General features: G+C 38.1%; 1 protein-coding gene across 2 annotated transcripts in view; it reads left to right on the forward strand.

The window, feature by feature from the left end:
• The window catches only part of LOC124148750 (AN1-type zinc finger protein 3 homolog), a 35,395-nt gene extending 14,006 nt beyond the window's left edge, over positions 1 to 21,389 (forward strand). The window contains exons 1-4 of one of the 2 annotated variants that reach the window (XM_046520018.2): positions 7,196 to 7,624; positions 10,555 to 10,924; positions 12,328 to 12,464; positions 14,346 to 21,389. In XM_046520018.2, the coding sequence (XP_046375974.1) occupies positions 10,605 to 10,924; positions 12,328 to 12,464; positions 14,346 to 14,497 (609 nt within the window). In that variant the 5' untranslated portion in view covers positions 7,196 to 7,624; positions 10,555 to 10,604 and the 3' untranslated portion in view covers positions 14,498 to 21,389. Of the gene's footprint in view, positions 1 to 7,195; positions 7,625 to 10,554; positions 10,925 to 12,327; positions 12,465 to 14,345 lie in introns of those variants that run through there. The other variant, XM_046520017.2, reaches the window with a different exon arrangement.
• Positions 21,390 to 21,767: the final 378 nt, after the last annotated feature.

Genomic DNA, 21,767 nt, shown 5'->3' on the forward strand with positions numbered 1-21,767 from the left:
ACAGGTGATTTGATGGCTACATCACCATGAAAGCTAATATAAAGTACTTCTTTCTCAATCGTTGTAGGCATTTTGAAATAATGATGAGACAAAAATTAATTTTAAGGGTCCCTGCAGGCAATAGGAGGTCCTGTAAAGTACTGAAATGGTATAATGTACTGTACGTTTTGATAATTACTTTAGAGCCTCGAATAAAGGAATGATCATGTGGACAGTACCCTTGTTAAACGGATAAAATGACACAGACGTAGCCGCTCTAAATGCTCAATTGCTGGTACTATGAATACTATCGTGCAAGCCTCGGGACACGGTGTATATTTTTTTTCTGCGTCCAATCTTAATATTGCTGCGTAATGGTCGCACGTTTGTGCGTCACGTAAAACGCTGTGAGGGCAATTGTAGGTTAATACGTATTAGTATTCAGAGTATGTGTAACAATGCATTTGGCAATGTTATGAACAGAAAACATCATAGAAATCGACTGAGAGAGTGTATTTCAAATGGGACAAAAGATTGCTTGAAATTAGGTACTTCTAACTTTCCAACGGTGGGGTCTTATCATGCTGCTGCATTATGTTCAGAAGAGCTGGCGATTAATTTTATCATGGTAGAATGGAGATAGATATACTGTGTTTTTAATGCAGATGTAATAGAGCTGTTTACGTTATGTGTAGATTTGATGAAGATACAGCTGAATTTGCCTTCAGGACCCCATCTGTTGTGGTTCTACATTGAAACAATGTGATATTTAAAGAATACAGTACTGTTCATGTAGTGATTCAGAGCTAGCGGTTGATCATGTAAAACACAGATTCTTAGTTGGAATATAAAGGGTAGTTTAGTGAATTTGTGGGACATTTCTCCGGGTATATGGGTGTAGGAAGGTATGGGTTGGTGGCAGATAGGAGTGGGTGGTTAGTCAAGTTTTATTGAATATTACTTGTTCATTCCTTTTTCAGTTATCTTTAGTTTTCTTGTTTAGGTTTGCTGACCCGTGAAGATCCGGGGTAGAATAGGTCTTCAGCAGTGACTATGCTAGTCGTAAGAGGCGACTAACAGGATCGGTCGATCAGGCTCGCTGACTTGGTTGATGCATGTCATCGTATCCCAAGTGCATGGATTGATGCTATTTATATGAATCACTAGATTGTCTGGTGCAGACGCGATTATTTACAGACCACCATATAGCTGGAATATTGCTGAGTGCGGCATTAGACAACAGACAATACAGTACATATAGTGCAGCTAATATTCCAGCAATATGACGGGAGACTGTAAATACAGTAAACTTCGTTATAACGAACACGCTTATAACGAACTGACGGATATAACGAAATGTGTTTCGATCCCGTCCATTTGCTGTACAAATGGTGTATAAATGCTGTATATATGCTTATAACGAATTACGGTTATAAAAAGCTAAAACTAATGTTCCCTTTGAGTTCATTATAACCGTAGTTTACTGTAATTGAGTGTGGACCACTTAATCCTGTGATTGACATCATGACCATGCTGTCCATGTATGGTGACTCGTCAACCATTGTCACCGAGTCTGACCACCGGATTCATTTGGTCGCCTCTTGTGACAAACATGGGATGCTGAGGACCTGTTCTAACCCGAAATCTCCAGTGGTCTTCACTTGAAACTGAGGGGTTTCTTTGTGAAAAAAGAATATACTGAAAACGGAATTGTTCCTATCAATAGCATCCTTTAGGAACAATGGTATTATAAGCACTTATAACCACTAAATTTGGGTTTAAATCACTTTAAGCTTCAAATAAATTCCTGAGAATGGCATGGTTGTTCAATATGTCATTCATCAGATGCCATTTATACACAATACATTGTTTCAAGAGGGTCATCGGTGTAAATATTGCATGGAAACACAGCAATCCAACTGCCCCGGTGCATCAAGGGTTATAGGAGAAGCGATGTCCCCATAGCTTTGCCGGTATGTCCTCAAGGATGGGAGATGAGTGCAGTCAAGCAGGCAGCACAGACAGGCTACAGACAACTATAAGTGCCTACACTTGCTTACAGTCTCCTATACATTATTAAGCCAGCACTTAACACTCACTGTAACACAATACAACCAAAATTACCAAGTCAACATTATCAAACATTTGTAGATTTTTGAAACAACTTTTTGGAAGTAGTGAGTTTATTGGTAGGTTGGCATACCTCACAACTAAAAGGCTACAGAGTCAGTCTAGCCTAATGTTTAGTAGAGAGATAGAGGCAGACGTTCGCCTAGCTGGAAGGCCGGCTGGCCGGCCTGCCTGCCTGCCTGCCTGCCTGCCTGGCATTGTGTTTAGTCAGTGGCATTGCTATCTGTGTCACGTTGTCAAGTCTAACCTCAATCTTTCTAGCATGCAGGGCCCTCAGATCTGGCTAAATTTAGTCCCCACCTTGGGGGGACATCCACTTTATTGTCAGGCCACTGGAAATGTATTCACTCACCATGCTAGCTTGCTTTCCAGCTCATTCCTTCTAGCAAGCTGCATAGAATTTGCAAGCATTCATTTTGATGATTTGATACTGGAGTGAAGGAACACATTCCTCATCTAGCGGGGTCAATTTGATCAGGGAAACTTGCAGACAGGGGTCTCCCATGTAATACCAGGGCCTGTTGCTCTAGACTCAAGATAAACACTTTCCTACTTAGATAGTTGCTGTACAGTGCAGCTGGGCAGGAACAAGCCATCAAAAGGTTTAGCATGTTTAATATGGGATTTATTGTATATATTTTATTAATGGAGTTTCTGTGTGCTAATATGACATGATAAAAAAATAAACGAATTGGATAATTATTAAGTAGAATAAGTAATATCTGGAGCTGAATTTCTGTCCATAAACATGCTTTCATAATTGTGACTTTCCTCCACAATGGAATGACAGTAACAAATGGTTATCTGGTAACCATGGTAATATGTTTGATTTATCGTTCATCAAATATTGTCAAATGCTTTAATCAGCTGTTAATCATAAGGATAAATAGTAAATTACTGACTTCTCGGGAATCTGTGTAATTATGCAATTACTATGTGTGCGTAGGAGATCACCAGGATTACTAGATAGCTATTTAATGTTTGAATTGAACCAAAGTCCTTATTGATTAGAAACGATGTAACTAATCCACTGGCTACTGTGTGAACCTATTGTAATTGTGCATTGAATGAAATATGTATTTAGCCTGGATCAGACAATCAGTTGGGATGACTTAACACACTACAGTATTGCTATCTGTAAGGAGTGTTTAATCCATTGTGGGCACAGGTGGCCCAGACATCTAAGGCGTCACATTTCACTAGAAAAAGATGCATCCACGTGGCTTACCAGAGATCTGAGTTTGGGTTCAATGAATCTCAACCTACTAGAAATTAACAATTGGAAGAAACAAATGAAGGTCAGCAGCAGGCCATGTTATCCTTACTGGGTAATACTTGTTCATTTTTAGGAAAACCCCACTTATTAAGATATTTCTAGTGTATATTTCATATTTACCAACAAATAATGTGATCAATACTGTCATGAACAGTTTCCAAGCTGCGTGTCCATGGACAGCTGTTTCTATGAAAAGTGTCAAGTTTTATGAAATAATCAGCAATTGAGATTTTGGTTGGAACATTTTTCAGAAAAGTGAAGATGTGTATATTGTGTCATCTTGCCAACTGGATGTGGCAGGTGGTTGTTCTGGTTGTTGGGTAGCCTGGTAATCAAAACTTGCCAGTGGCCAGGATTTGATTCTCCACATGGGTACAGTGTGTACGTGTTTCTCGGCAAAAACGAATCAAAATTGTAGACTGCATGTTAACATGGTTACATATTACTGATGCATGTCATCGTATCCCAATTGCGTGGATCGATGCTCATGATATCAACCACTGGATTGTCTGGTCCAGACTCCATTATTTACAGATCACCGTCCTATAGCTGGGATATTGCTGAGTGCGGCGTAAAATAACCAACCAACCAACCAACACATTACTGACATTTTTGTTCTGATAAGAAATACACACAAAATTTAGAGTGTCAGCAGTTGATTTTCTTCAATCTAACATTGAAATCCCATCTAACTTAGGGTACCGCTTCAGCTCTAGAACATGTGCAGTGATATGTATCAGTTAAATTCTTGGGAAAGAAGCTTGCCAGCCTGGGACCACCATGTTCATGCCGTGGAATTATTACTGTGAGTCCCTTTTACTTAAAAACAGTGAGTGAGTTGGGATAGCGCCGCTTTTAACAGTATTCCAGTTATATCGCGGTGTGTCAGCTTAATGTGGGGGGAAAGCCCGAAGTTATGCAGGTCTTAGACATTTACCACTTCGGTGAAACCCACGAGCACGGGTATGGTGCTGACAAACCTAGAAACCAGGATTCGAACCCACAATCATAGGTTTCTGGGGTGCCCAAGGAACGCAACTCTGCACAGCAAATCGCGGCGCCTTAGACGACTGGGCCACCCGTGCCCCCACTTAAAAACAGATACACCCAGGTGAGGTACGTCCTTGTTTCAACAGGGTCACTTGGAGTAACTGGCTGCCACATAACATCTACTGAAAATGTGTGGCTGTTGCATTACTGTGGTGAAAGGTTCCAGATGCTCGCACCTGATGTTGCTGTGGTCACTAGGCCAGGTGGAAAGTGCAGTTGTACGATACAGATACATCTGTTGCCTAGATATTGCCACCAGTGTCAGGCAGGAAGTTCATGGCGTGTGTTGCAGCATATTGCCTGCCAGGAAGTACATCTGATCAGCATCATCCGTACTAAGCTTATTCATCAGCTGCAGTATTCCACTACCTGGATAATATAGGGCCTCTTAGATTCATGGATAGGATACATATACCTGTTGTTCAGCTTATTAACATATTTTTACATGAACAGTTGGAGGCAAGATCAAAGGCGCCATCGATGATTTAGTGGACAACAGAACTATCCCCTTGGTGAGAGCATGTGCAGGTCCAAGGCTGGCTCATTGGTATACAAAACATTGGGCTACCGTTGGGTCTGATCAGGGTCAGAATCGATGCATATTGAATACAGTAGTTTGTGGAATATCGTTTGCAGGTTTTTTTTCTAAAACATACAGCTGTGCCGAGGTGGGGGAGGAATACATGCCTTCAATGAGTTTTCATGTTTTTTACCCTAACACAAGACATTACCATAAGCACGTCAAATCCGTCACAGAAATCCTCAAAGTTTAACGATATTCTAGGAGGCCAGTGATGTTCAAATAACGAGAGTGACGTGTGTAAGTTTGCAGCTTCTGTCGATCTGTGGTTACGTGGGCACTCTTATATGTCACAAGTCTATATCAAACCTGTGTATCAAAGGTGACAATTCCCAAGGTATTCAGCATTCCTTTTTTGTACATGTACTGCATATAGCCACTATTTCAGAAAGTCACATTAACTTTCACTTCCATCTCATTTCTGGTGCCCCCCCCCGCCATGATATTGCTGGAATATTGCCAAAAGCGGCATAAAACCTCACTCACTCACTCACTCACTCACTCACTCACTCACTCACACTCACTCACACTCACTCACTCACTCACTCACTCACTCACACTCACTCATTCACACTCACTCACTCACTCACTCACTCACTCACTCACTCACTAACTCACTGCCAGATTCCCTAAAGAACCTACAGACATTGTGTTATGAAATACACCATATGCATAGTCCTATTAATCATTCAAACTTAACATCACACCCATCAACAGTTCATGTCCACAGATTCCTTGAACAGGTTAGAGAAATATAATACCATATTCAATGTAATAAGCGCCCCGCTCAAATGAGCGCCCACGGCTATATTTGCTAATATATTGGCTAAAGAACAATCCGAATTAGCACCCCTTCCGATTGATCAATGTACACAAGACTTATTTATTCGTATATAATATGTGTGTTATATGTATCCTTAATTATGGGAAATTAAATTCTGGAAAAATATATCTGTCGTATACAAACATTTCAGGCTGTCAGCATAAAACATGAAATGTATGATTTTCCAACTCTGTTGTTTTTCACCAAAATAATATTCTAATAAGACCACCCTATTTCTAATTTTGAAAGCGCCCTGAGCGCATATTATGTCGAATACGGTATTAATTAAAAACAATATACATCCCACCCAACATTTTTCAGATTTGTAGATGCGCTAATGGTAAATTGAGTGTGTGCACAGCTAAATGTTTATATTTCCTTGTACATGTTTTATGTATTCAAGTCGTCAAATCCAGCTCAACTCTACAGCCAAGCCGTATAAAGTGTCACTCTGTCCTGCCGATTCCTTCTGTTGTTGACACAGGAAATGATTGATATATGGACAGATGTTGGTGTTTGTCCAGAACAATCATATCTGCATTATAATGAAATGCATCAAGTTAAGGTATTACCATACATCTATAGCTGCTGGTGAAGTGAGACTTGTATACGATTCCACACTTTGAATAATACATTTTGGAAACACGATGCTGTCATATTTGGTTACGGTTCCACGAGGTCAATGGTTTAGTGTAGAAGGTTTTTGTTTAAGACATTCCAGAATGTTTGAATTAGGTAAATCATTTTACTGAAAGTAATTAGGAGGTATTTGTCCCAATAAGGGATAGTTTTGAGGTATATTCAGTTATAAAACATAAAAACCAATTGGAAGGACCAGTCGTCGGTGTTTTTCATAATATGGTTACTTGGTTACAGATCTGCAGTCCCTAAATTTAATAATTATGGAAAAAAATATTGTTTTATACATATAAAATCTGTGAATATATTTCACTGAAGAGTTATGATTCATGATAGTTTCACTGTTATATTATTAGACCGCCTCCGTGGTCTAATGGTAGAGTGTCCACCCGGAGAGCGGAAGGTCCGGGTTCGATCCCCAGCCACGTCATACCGAAAGACGGTACAGTAAAAAGATGGTACTTGTTGTTACCCTGTCTGGCGCTCGGCATTAAGGGGCTAAAACAAGGACTGGTCGGCTCGGAGTCAGTATACTGTGTCTGAGTGGGGTATTCATGTTAAACTGCGGCATGGTATCTCAGTGTGCTAGCACTATAAATCGGCATCAGTCCGGACTAGTACAAGCAGCCACACACACACACACACACATACACGTGCATGCACGTCGCTATATAAGTGCAATAATCTTGGACACGACTTAAACCCCATTTCACCTCACCTCACTAGTATATTAACAGAAATGATACTTTTAACGTAAATGTTATTAAAAGAGAGTACATGTGTAATACTTGTCACCATGCTTACTGTTCTGGAATTTAATGCCAATGATGGTACTAAAACTGGTTGTGTAGTTAATTTGTTTATACCACAGCAAATATACTAGTTAGTGACCAAAAATTGTTTTGCAATCTTTTTTTGACAACTGACATATGTTTTTGAGAGAAAAAATTTGCAAACCAAGTAAAAACAAAGGCCTTATTAATCTATGTGTGGTAAGTGAATCATGAAACATTACTTGGCTGTAGGAAGATGGCATGGAGGTGAGCAGCTGTAGACAGGATCCAGCCACATGGATCAATCTTCCTGCTCTATTCCTTCAGCTCACCCACCAGATCACTTACCATTGATTGTGGCCATCCAGCCTCACGTGAGTGTCCCACCTCCTGAACCCAATGTCATTTACTGACTGAGGCATGGACAGTGTTATAATGACTTCAGCAAACAGTGACCACCGCAACAATGTATCTGACAATCTATCATGATGCATGGGAACTGTTCCCATGGGCTACTTCTACCACTGTATATACCTGTGTTGGTTTGCTGGGCAACTGTATCCTGATAGTCTAGGAGTGTTTGAACAACCTGTTACCCCCTTGAGCCACCCCTTTCCAATCTGACACACACGACTTCCTCCCCCACCCCTTTCCTGATTTTGTATGCGGCTTGAAAGGTGTGCAGTATCTTGACAGTTTATTAAGGCCTCTGTCAACACTGCCTTAGTCTGCCAGCAGTGACTGTGATCAATAGAAAGGCAGACTGTGTACTGGAAGGGAAGAGTAGCCTTGCTTTAATCCCACAACCAGTGGTGTCTGGTTATGCTCTTCAGTAGGTAGGTATTTCATATGAAGGCTGGGACTGATATTCAAAGTTGTTTCATTGTTTCATTACAGCTATTACCTAGTCCTAGGTGACTCACCAAGCCTCTCTATACTACTCAAAAGAAGTTAAAGAACACTAATTCTTTCATTTACTATAGTTAAACGCATGACAGATTAACTGTAGTAGGAAACGTGTTCTTTAACTTCTTTTAAGTGGTATGTATGTTACAAATTGGAGGGGTGGTCGGGAAGCCTAGGGGTTAAAGCATTCGCTCGTCACGCCGAATACCAGGGTTCGATTCCCGACATGGGTACAATGTGTGAAGCCCATTTCTGGTGTCCCCCGCCGTGATATTGCTGGAATATTGCTAAAAGGGGCGTAAAACCATACTCACTCACTCACTACAAATTGGAAGGGATGAAAACTTCACTTTAATCGTACAACCAGGGGGCACGGGTGGCCAAGTCGTCTAAGGCACCGTGATTCGCTGCGCAGTTGCGTCCCATTCGCACGCCAGAAACCTATGATTGTGTGTTCGAATCCCGGTTTGCCCCTATTGTTTCTAGGTTTGTCAACACCATACTTGCGCTTGTGGGTTTCACCGAAGAGGTAAATGTCTGAGACCTGCATCACTTCGGGCTTTCCTCCCACATTAAGCTGACATGCTGCGATATGTTTGGAATAATGTTAAAAGCAGCGTTAAACCAAACTCACTCACTTTTGTTCATTCATTAATCGTACAACCAGAGTTGTTAACATGGCTAAGGACTGACTGATATTCGAATGTCGATTAGTATGTTTTCATCACAGCTGACTATACACAGTCCTGTGTGATTCGTGTTTGTTAGGTAAATGCGGTCATGTTTGGTTAATGAACATTTTCTAGGTGTGTGTGAATGAATATTGGTCCATAACACTCAGGAGACCAGGTAAACTGAGAGTTGAGTCTGCAGAGGGAGTGTAAGACATGCCAGTGTTTGTTGCTAGATGTTTGGTTACTGTTACTGTAGTCAGACTTTTGAGAAATAGTTTCAGCAATTTCTCTTTTACAATTAGTTGAGTCTTGAATGCAGATATCTTCATCTTGGTGACTTTAAATGAATTGCAACTATTTGAGATGTTTTATAAGATAAATGATGTATTGATGCAAAACATGATGTGGCAAATCTGTTTTGGATATATACTCTTGGTTATGCAAGTTACCGTCTGTCTATTGTGTTTATATATTGATATTATATATTGACATTATATATTGACATTATATATTGACATATTACTCGACCCGTGAAGATCCGGTGTAGAATAGGTCTTCAGCAACCCATGCTTGCCGTAAAAGGCAACTATGCTTGTCGTAAAAGGCGACTAACAGGATCGGGTGGTCAGGCTCGCTGACTTGGTTGAAACATGTCATCGATCCCAATTACGTGGATCGATGCTCATGATATGAATCACTGGATTGTCTGGTCCAGACTCAATTATTTACAGGCCGCCGTCATATAGCTGGAATATTGCTGAGTGCGGCGTAAAACAACAAACAAACCAACCAACCAACATATTACTCATGACAGGTGTATCCTGGATGTAACATGTAGAAAATTATCTGAAATAGACAAGGAATTGCAGATTCTTTGTCCCACATGTATTAATTTCGCAAGCCTTGGCCATGAACTTTCATCATTGTTACAAGTTGCGAGAAGGTTTTCCTGTACATAATGCAAGTCGAGACATCATCTCAGGCAATCTGTTGGAACTATGTGTCATACAAATGACATTATTTAATTATTTGCGACAATGTGTTGATATGACAGCGAAACTATGAGAATGATGCAGCAATTACCATGAAACATCCCATCAGTACGAAGCAGAGAGGATGATACTCAGTTAGAATTACCTAGGATAACTGCACCAATAACCTTTGCCTATGGGTAATATAACAATGGTATGCACTGCAGCTTGGATGAGTCCAAATTTACTACCCGGGTACCCATTCCCTATTGCCCGACCCGGGTACTCGCTGTAGGTCTCGAGAGGTAGGTACAAACTGTCAGATTGGGAAACGTTTGACCATAGCCCTGGTAAAATGTGTTTAAATACATTTATGAAACAATCTGGTGTATACGCTGAAGTTGACTGACGTTTTATTTTTATTCAAACATAAAAAAGTCAGAAGGAATGGGCGTAGTAGTCAGAAAGAACTGCGAACATTAGTGACTTGTAGTTTAAACATAGTTTTAGATACTTTTTGTCATTAAACAATATATCACGTGACTAACCACGGGTCCGGGTAGTCCTGTGGTAACCCGGGTCCTACTCAGTACCCATCCGACCCGAGTACCCGAGTAACCCGTTACAGCCCTAGTATGCATTATGGTGACCATGGTGACTGCTTGATGTTCATGATAACAAGCCTAGACTTCGTCTCGATTGATGACATGCATGGAAAATTTGAACTTTAACAGAAACAATTTCATGTTTCAGATTTGAGAAAGCCAAGTGTTCCCCAACCAAGCTCTGCTTTACGAAGCACAATGGATTCCACTCCCCACTCCTCACGGACAAATCCAGAAAACCTATCAAAAAAGAACTCTAAATCAGAAGAGCTTCAAATACCAAATGGAGAGAATCCAAAAGACTTGTCAAATTTCAAAGGAAATGTGTGTGACAAGCATAGTGACTCAACTGGTAGTTGTACGGCACAGTGTGAACTTTCCTCAGACAAAAAGTCACCGTCAGAGTGCACGTCCCCACAGAAATGTGAGACAAAACATACCGCTCAGGAAGGACAGGAGTCCAGTTCCAGTCAGTCCAGCTCTGATGTATCACTGGAAGCCAATAGGGGTACTAAAAGGTACAGAAATAGCATTTGATATGTATTGATGTATCACATATTCACATCTGTCAATGTGTACTTTACACCTCTGATGCATGATACGATTACCCAATAATATACATTCATGTATTAATTCTTCATCGGTTTTCAAAATAATAAGTTTTCAAAGTAATATTTCAAAAAAATTTAATTGAACTAGTCTTTCTATAATGAAACAAAAAACCAAAACTGATTGCATTATGCCATTAGCTTGGTCAGAACGAGCCCAAACTTATCCTGTCTTGCAATTTAAACATGAACTGGTTAGTAGCATCAACCTCTTGAATTTCAAGCAAAAACAGCTCAAGTCAGGAATCTCTGTACATATTGAATCATAACTCATATGGGGGCACAGGTGGCCAAGTCATCTAAGGCGCCATGATTCGCTGTGCAGAGTTGTGTCCCTTGGGCACACCAGAAACCTATGATTGTGGGTTTGAATCCCGGTTTGCCTCGATTATGTTTCTAGGTTTGTCAGCATCATACTCGTTCTCGTAGGTTTCACCAAAGTGGTAAACGTCTTGAGACCTGCATCACTTCGGGCTTTCCTCCTACATTAAGCATTGTTAAGCTGACACGCCGTGATATAACTGGAATACTGTTAAAACCGGTGTTAAACCCAACCCACTCACTCTCTCATGACTCATATATTGCAATGTGCATCTACTTTAGATATGCGTATAGCGACACCATTATGATTGCTGTTTTAAGTTTATTTTCAGTCATGACCTGTTTGTAGTGTGTCATCATGCATCATTGTTGTTGGTTTTTTTTCAAGAAACAAAATGTAATATGGCTGCCAGGGCAGCCATTTTGGATAACACATTACTGGCCATTTGTTGATCAATTTTGCAGAAAACTGGATTATAGTTAGTATCTGGATAGGATGTAACATGCTGGTATATCCTTGTGAATTTTGATCCTTGATTTGACTGTTGCACTTTAACCCAGGAGTGAAACAATACAGAGATTATGTGTTGCAATATACATTGCAACAATACATATATCAGTATTCTGTTATATATAATTAGCAACATAGTCATAAATGTATTTGGGACAACAGTGTGATAACCCATGAAAGAAATTTGAAAATTGGCATTATTTTTGAATATCTTTGTAGCCGAACCCAATATGTTCTTATCTTTTTTTCATTGCATACCCTAGTTGAACATGTACTCAAAACGACAGTCACCTAACTGATTTATGAGGTTGACCTACAATGTCCATATCTTTGATAGCTTGCATTCCAGATGCGATATAGCATAACAGAAAAGGGTCATTGACATGCATATGATACAAGTGGCTGTTTATGATGCTTCTAGATATTTGTTGCTGAATTTTATGTTTTGTGAATGATATAATATCTAACTTATGTTTTGCAGAGATAACAGTGTTTTATCAGATGATTCAGAGTCATCGCCCAAAAAGCCAAACATGGTCCAGAAAAATAAGAAGAGGTGTTACAAGTGTAGCTGCAAGCTGGAGCTGGCACAGAGAGCTATTGGGAGATGTAGATGCGGTAATGTACATTTTAAAGTTTAATTCTTTTTGTATTAGGCTTAAAAAAAAGGATTGGTTCTCAGGCAATGACTTTTCAAAATTTAGTGCGGTGCAGGCAGGTGTTTTTTGGGTTTTTAAAAAAAAATTTTTTTATTGTTCTGTTGTTGTTTTTTTATTGTTCAAACTAGTTTGTAACCAAATAAACAGTTATGTACCATCAGCCTGAGAAAGAGCCTTCCTACATAAACAAGCATACAAACTCGTATTGCCGCCATGACCATAACACAAGATGCGCAGTAAAGCAGTGCATGTAAAGGGAAGTAACTGTGTGCTATATGGGATCGCATTTTTTAAGTATTAGGATTAATTTTTTGTAAATGGAAATAAAAACAAAACGTCCATCAGACTTTCTGATGATGCGGGCGGTGCCTGAGAAATAAGACTATTATGTTTTTTAGCCTTATCAGATCACCTATTTATACTGTAGGGATTCCTTGTAAGAATCAGTCCCCAGCAACCTATTTGTGTCTTCAGAGGGGAGGTGAAATGGGGTTTAATGTCGCGTCCAAGATTATTGCACTTCTATAGTGACATGCATGCGTGCATGTGTGTGTGTGTGTGGGGGGGGGGGGGACGTGGCTGCTTGTACTAATCTGGACTAATGCCGAGTTTATAGTGCTATCCCACTTAGACACCATGCTGCAGTTTAACATAGCACAGACTCGGACACAGTATACTGACTCCGAGCCGACAAGTCCTTGTTTTACCCCTTTAATGCCGAACGCCAGACAGGGTAACAACAAGTACCATCTTGTAATGTCTTTTGGTATGACGCAGCTGGGTGATCGACACAGCTTATGCTCTCCATGTGGTTGCTTTACCACTAGACCACAGAGGCGGTCCTTGTCTTAAGAGGTGACTTTATGGAATGGGTCATTGATAGAGTGGCATTGTACCTCCATGACTTGGATCGTTGGTCTTGGCATGAATTACTTGTCTAGTCCAGACATTTACAGGCCGCCATCATTTAACTCAATATTGAGTGTGGCGTTATAAGCAGACATACAAATAATAATAGATCACTCTATATATATATACTGTATTCGATGTAATAAGCACCCAGGGCACTCTCAAAATTAGAAATATGGGTCTCTTATTAGAATATTATTTTGGTGAAAAAAAAACAGAGTTGAAAGATTAATTTCGTTGTTTATGCTGACAGCCTGAAATGTTTATGTATGACAGATGTATTTTTCCAGAATATAATTGCCCATATTTAAGGTGCATATATCACACGAGTGCGTATTATACGCGAATAAATAAGTCTTGTGTACATTGATCAATCGGAAGGGGTGCTAATTGGGATTGTTTACTAGCCAATATATTAGCAAATATCGCCTTGGGCGCTTATTAGAGCGGGGAGCTTATTACGTCGAATACCGCATATATAATCTTTGTAAGTTCACCTTTCACAACAAATTATATTTTTTTTAAAAGATAGGGAAATAGTGTTTGCAAAAACTAATTGAAGTTTTGGATTGTGTCATGTGTTTGTGAATCATCAGGTACATGATGAATTTGATATAAAAATTGATGTTGATATTAAGTGATTAATACCAATCAAGTTATCCCTAAGGCACAATTCAAGTATTTTAGGTCAATATATTTGATCTGTTTAGGAGTGTCTGTAGGCGTTGACATTTTGCATACCAGTACATATTTAGATGTTAAAATTGATTTGTTCATGGATGGGGGAATGGCCTTTTGGACAAGGCATTCATTTGTCACGGCTAACGGCTGGGTACAATATGCGTTGTCTAAAATAATAACTGTGGCCTAAAAACAAGGCTTGCTCACTCACTCATCATTTGATTAAAAATGTTTTTTTGTTTTTTTTCAGGACTTGTATTTTGCCCCTTGCACAGATTGCCTGAACTTCATGAATGTGAGTTTGACCATAAAGAAGAAGGCCGTGAGAAAGCACGTGAAAAAATGGTTAAGCCAACACGCCATCTTGGAACTTCCTTCAGGCGTCTCGAGTCCGATTCTTGAGGTGGTGTCTGTTTAGGAAGTGGGAGTATCAATGCAAATACAAACTCAGCTCCTCCATAATAGATTTGTACCACTGACAAAGTTGTGTGAGGGGATGCCTCTCTCTCATTCTGTGGTCAGTACATGATTGTACAGAAGACATATTTCAAGACATAATGATTGTGCATGTGTCTTCACTTCATTTCTCATTGGATTTTATACTTGTGCTGGACATTGGTTTGTAGATATGATGTGTTGTCTTGATTGGCCATTGATTAGCCAATCAAATTTGTTAATGCAGTTAGTCTTGAATTTTCATAGACCAATCAGATGTGGCTTTACTGTCACTGGTTCTTTTAGGCAATCAGTGCAACTCTATCAATATTTGGTTTCTATATTCTGAAGCTGTTTGTTTTGGTGACCAAGTGTTTGACATGGTGTGATTTATGCACACGATACCATTGCGTAGCCTCCTTATCATTGACCAGATTTCATAATGAAACCAACATCACATAGACATTGGTCATTCATTCAATGGTACCAATCAAATTCTTCAATTATTTGATGTCTAAAAGTGCAGAAATACTTGAGAGAAGGAAAAAAATTGTTTTATGATTTAGAATAAAAATGTAGATATATAAGAAATAATTTATCAAACTTTTTACTGAATTTATTGCTGATTGCTTCTGAAACTATCCTCCAACTTATGTACTGCTTGTCAAATCCTTTTTTCAGTTTTGTTGTCTAGTAACAATTGAAGGGATACGTTAACTTTCAATAAATGTCACTGGGGATTTTGATAAAGATTAATAGCAATTGTCATTGGTATGTTTTTCAAGTATGGTTAAGGGTCTATTCATCCTGAAATGATTAAGATTGTGAATTGCTTGTTATTTTTATGAATCCTATGTTATTTAGTGGTTAATGACCAGAGTTCAAAATTAAGCATGAAAGTCAATTGATACTTGTCATTGTCCTAATGTGAAATGTTCAAGATTTTGGGTGCTTAGATTCAAATACTATCGGAGCAAAGGTTCCCAGTATCGCAGTGAATTGTTAACACTGCTGATCCCAATTTCTTCCTGCTCTCAAGTATTGGTGTATAGATAGCAGCAGCGTGCACTACATCCAAGTGAGTGGTGGAGTAGACGTGTGAGATGTGTTGATTGTGGAAGCCTGCAGCTGGTCTGTGTACAAACGGACACCACTAATGTATTGTATCTACCTCTGCCTTGCAGGCTGTTGTCGTATAATGTACATGCTGCTTTTAAGCTGCCTAGCAAGGGCCAATGTGTTTTCATGTAACTAAGCATTGCATTATTGTGGTCCTGCTTTAAGTTCCATGGAATTGCCTGCAGTTACCGCCACCACACTTGATTTCGAAATCACAAGTGTTAAGATTTTGGGGGACTAGATTTTCATAGAACATTTTTTTACATATTTATTATTTATGTCAAAAGTCATGGTCACTTCTGGAGTTCTTGTACTATAACAACATAACATAAAAAAAATACTGTTTTTTACTGATACATCATGTTAAGGGGATGTCTCAAACTGATTTGATTTCTGATGACCCTGTTAAAAGTTACGGGTGAGATGTGTTTATGTATAATTTAATTCTTTGAGATATGTCTTTTCGGCAACAAGCCCTTTCCAAGTCATTTACCTATATTGAATAACTTGTGAAACTTTGAAGGTAATGAAGGTGAAGGTCAAAGAGAAAAACTAGACTTTCTCAATGTTTGGCTGTGTAATAAAAATTCAAATGGAAGTATCATTTATGTTCTTGTATATCTACTTTGATAGTACTAGTGTTGAAATGTATTCGCTAACAGGCAAACTGTGTCTTTCACACATAATGTAGGTCACCTACTTTTTGACCTACTTTTTCGAAATTGCTAACTAGAAGAAATTCTTCCTCATACAATAACAAAACTCAAGTCATTAGTGGTAGATATGACGCGATAACTGAAGACGTTTTACTGGGGTACTTTTTCTTTATAGAAATGCGAATTTGGTGTCAGTCTAGGTAGAAGGGGGATGGGTCTGCCTCGGATTTAGTTGATATTGGATTTCAATAAATAAAAATACTAAATAAATATTTTAGTCACATATATATATATCAACTTCTTGTTATTGGTATAGTTTTCAGATAAGCAACACATTCACCTGGAGGAAATATTTTTTGTTTTTATTCAAACAAAATTTGATGATTATTCAGATTGTCCTAATTTCGTCAAATCCATCTCCATGAACTACGGGGTACTATAAATACCTATTTGTCCGTTAAATATTGTTTTTAAGTTTTGATTTATCAGTATGGCTGCTGGTAAATCCGCAGCCAATGATGTACTATGTGTGTGGCAGCATGCACCAAGCTTTTTATGTTCACACATTTGTCAGTTACACTTATTTCTTCTGGACCGTGGTGTTACCTGGACTATATGTTGTTGAAACCTAGGCCATCACAATTAATTGTTAGTTTTTGTCCTTCCCTGCCAAAGTTTCTGATCCATCCTACCTCATTTGATTCCATTGTTTACCGTAATTAGTATCAATTTGTTTCAGGAAAATAGAATGGAAAAGACTAACACTGCCATCCTGTTCCCAACGTTCACATTTCAGAAAATGTGGATTAAAACTAAGAACTGATTTGTGATGGCCTATCCATCTGGTATTATTTCCCTGAGAATATTACACTTAAGGATGTTCGCTGGTCTTGACTAATCTAAATTTCAATTAGAAAATGGAAGTGTACATTTCTATTGCACTATGTACACTTGCCATATTCGACATAATAAGAGCCCAGGGCGCTCTCAAAATTAGAAATAGGGGGTTCTTATTTGAATATTATTTTGGTGAAAAAAAACAGAGTTGAAAGATCGTAAATTTTGGGGTTTATCCTGACAGCCTGAAATGTTTATGTACGACATATATTTTTCCAGAATTTAATTTCCCATATTTAAGGATGCATATTTTACACGAATAAATAAGTCTTATGTACATTAATTAACAGGAATGGGTGCTTATTTGGATCGTTCAATAGCCAATATATAAGCAAATATGGCCGTGGGCCGTCAAAGACGGTATACCAACCAAGCCAAATTCACACTTTATGGAGGTATGCCGGCAAATAATTCTCTGTTAACAGTTTGCGTGACAGTGAATAATGTTATCTATTTTTAAAACATGTTTTAACACATTGAGGAAACATTAAGAACACAAAATGTCACAAAAACGTTATTATTCAGTGACGTCATTGTTAAAATTAATTTGCAGCCCTACTCCCATTCTCTTTTGATATGAGCAATACACAACCTGTTCTTAAATGGGAATTAATTCTTTCTTTTTGATATAATGATTATTGTTTCATTCAGACTTACATATGACTCTGTTTCACGATTGAGCTGTGAACACAAAACCTACCAGCGGACATCCTTATCACGGAGTACATGTGTTTGAATCTGAATCTTGAAGTATGAATATATTTGTTTATAGGAATGTCACGATTCACCGATTGTTCCGATGCAACGGTAGATAATTCTCATGATACGATACGAGATACATGTAAATTTATATCGAAATCAGTATCCATTTGTTCGCGTATCGATTGATTTTTCTTTTCGAATCGAAAGGTCATCAAATTTCCTGGATTAGACACATACGAAAACTTGTTAGTGTCTAAACTTGTTTGAATAAACAGAATCAACCTTTTCTAAGTATTATTATTTTACAAAATAATCTACTGATAGTGATTAGAACACATAATTGTCAATGTGATATGTAATTAAAAAGTTTGCTTCTAAATTTACGCATAAAAAGTTGGTATTGCTGTATCGAGATACGTATCGTATCGTGAGGTACCTGTATCGTGACACCCCTATTTGTTTAACATAATCCTTATATTGCCTTCTGAGTACAGTAATAGGTAAGTGTACAATGATCTGGAGTTCCGTGTTTCTGGCTGTAACTTGATCACAGATAACCCAAATTGTCATACAGACGTCGGGCGGTCGGGTAGCCTAGCGGTTAAAGCGTTCGCTGGTCACGCAGAAGACCCGAGTTCGATTCCCGACATGGGTACAATGTGTGCAGCCCATATCTGGTGTCCCCCGCTGTGATATTGCTGGAATATTGCTAAAAGCGGCGTTAAACCATACTCACTCACTCACTCATACAGACGTGGGGAAGAACCATGTATTTTCAGTAAGGTAATTATTAATATCAAAATGACAATGAGTTGCCCATCATGACAAAAAAACACACTACTCACAAAGAATTTGCCCACCAAGAAGCAAAAGGTGTATCAGTTTGAGATAAAAATGTTTGGATGGATTTTATGTAAGTTAGGTATCGTTAACTACTCACAAATAGTTAAGGATCACCAAATTCTTTCATATTACCGTGGGTAATCTGTCATGATGACTCTAGTAATATGAAAGAATTGGGTGACCCTCAACATTTTTTTAGTAGTATTTGTATAGTTGACCCGTTTATCATCCTGAAAATGTCATGGATACCGTAGCTATTCCATTTACAGTGTATTACATTACAAAGTATATTTTCATAGTATTGTTTGGGTACATTTGTTTAGCTGTCATCTGATTCAAGAAAATTATGAAGCATCACATTCATTGCTTAAGTTAGATACACATACATGTTTGGGAAATTATCTTATTTTAATTTTTCAATTATTTTATTTTAACTCAAAAAATTAAGTTTATTAAGTAAGCTGACTGATCAGTGATAAAGTTTCAATTATAAACTGAATAAAACTTTGTAAGATGAAAATATTAGTGTATCAACATGATATTCATCTTTCAAAGACATTTGACACTTTACCACAAATCAATGAAATCTCAGGTTTTAATTGTACTGATGAATATTGAACATGTGATGCGATATAATGCCAGGCATACAGAGTTGTCTCCCCTTTATTCACCCACGCTATCAGGAGTTGATCATCTGGTTAAAACAAGGTTTCAATAAGATATTGTCTTTTAAATGAGATAGGGATATTCTGTTTATATTTGTAGATTTACATGTTGATTAGTTTGTAGACAAATAGAATTATTTATTACCTGGAGTAGTGTTCCTTTGTTATGGCTATTCAGTCAGAAATGATTTTGTTTACAAATATTTAAAGAATCCTCATTTGTAAACTGTGCAGAGAATATACAACATTTATTTAACTATTGATGTCTTGATAGTAGGAGACAATGGTACATTGTACTCAGTGTTGGAAAAAAGTGCTGTGAAATTGATATTCCATTTGCCGAAAGAACATAAAAAAACATAAGCTCTTCCTTGTGTCATTTCAAGTATGGATGGGAATAAGTCCTTGCATTGTGACGGGAGGTTGATAGGAAACTATGGAATTTAATAATGCAGGCAAGATAAATATACAAAATCCATCTCGTTTGGCAAATACTCAATATTAATCTAGTGTGTTTAACTGGTATGAAATAATATTTTTTAGACTCCGATATTACTATGATATACTGCAGCTTAAATCCTATATTTTAAGTGCAGCATCATGTCATGATGCAAGTTATGTTTCTGTTCAATCAACTTGGAACAGGTCAGTATAGTGGAATGATTATTGTAAATGCTGTAATTATCAAATTTGTCAAATTAGCTGTGTATATGTGATTGTGTTATGGAAGGATCCTGGTTACTTCATGGCAGTCAGCTGTTCACACATACTTAGCATCCACAGAAGTACTTCCATGTCTATGGGAGAAGGGGACGATTATCAGGCTACACCGAGATATCTCACCCTTAGACTGCATAATGTTTCTTCCAACTGATTCTCAAAATGTCATCTTGTCAAAGGTCGATTCGCTTAAATGTTTCTTTCTTTAAAAATTTGGTTTTACAAACATCTTTATTAATTTGAGGTTTTACAAAACAAAGTAAGTTTGATATCCTTAACTGCTGTGAATAGACAGCCCCTCCTACATTTTTTGTATTCTAAAATTGTCTGCATGATAAAGGCTGAATGAACCACTTGGTAACAGTGTACATGTAAGTGTGTAATACACTGCTCAATAGAAGTTAAGAACACCTTATGACATGACTCTAGTTAATCTGTGAAAGCCATTGCAGATTAACTTTCGTCATTTAAAAACGTTGGGTATTCTTTCAGTTCTTATGAGTAGTATAATTTGAAGGGTACTACATTCTTAGTCATCTGGATTTTGTTGTCTGATTTTACAAAAATCTGATATCAAGTGTACCATTCAAATTTTTGTTATTTATAGATTATACCTATATTGAAATTGCATATCACACCTGCGATATGCAACTAGATTGTCTTGTTTGATTTTCAGTGCTTCCATCCCTGTAGCTCTTTTAGTAGTGAAGCACTTAAGATTTTAGTGAAAATCTGATGCATGCTGGTACAGAGATTATTTTTGTTTCAATACCTGCTCAAGAGATTTCCCTAGACCATGTTATTTTTAGAAGTTAATTTACATATTACATGAAGGATTAAGCGGTTCTCAAATTACGATGACTGCACTTGTAATTAAGATTGATAGGATGTATATTCGTTTCTTGTATCCTTGTGTTACTTTGTTTTTATCTTGTACTATGTTGTTCAATAGAGTGACACTTTTGATAGGGATTATTTAAAGAATGTGGTCTTTCTCTACAATCATCTCGACAGGAGCTGTGTTTATCTGGGGAAATCTCAAGTGGGACAGTTAACATCATCAATTGGCAATAACCATTCTGTACCTCATTGTCTAGGTTTAGGATAATGATTATAACATCAATAAATGACACCAGTATAATACCACATTGCATCTTTGATTATTTGGGGTTTCGAGTGGAGGTGGTTTGATCCAAGGTCGCACACAGCAATGTTTTGGAAATAGGCGCCTTTGAAAATAAAACTTTTCACATCTAAGACACCTTATCAGTAAATCACTTTTAACTGTTGATGGTCTAGCTGAAACATTACAATTTTTTTAGGCATTTTCTGAGGATTCTCATCTGTGAAACCCACAGCTGCTGAGCTGAGGCTGTGTGTGCAGCAGCAAAGACCAACACGCCATTACCAATTGTCATCCCTCTGAGCAGAGGGGTAGAAATGGTCCAAAGTTTGTTTGTTGTTTAATGCTACTCTCAGCAATATTCCAGCTATATGATGGCAGTCTGTAAATAATCGAGTCTGGACCAGACAATCCAATGATTGACATCATGAGCAACGATGCGATGACATGTATCAACCTAGTCAGCGAGCCTGACCATCCGATCCCATTAGTCGCCTCTAATGACAAGCATA

The sequence above is a fragment of the Haliotis rufescens genome, unplaced genomic scaffold (assembly GCF_023055435.1).
Source record: "Haliotis rufescens isolate VD_foot unplaced genomic scaffold, xgHalRufe1.0.p SCAF_3, whole genome shotgun sequence".
In the NCBI taxonomy this organism is placed as follows: Eukaryota; Metazoa; Mollusca; class Gastropoda; order Lepetellida; family Haliotidae; genus Haliotis; species Haliotis rufescens.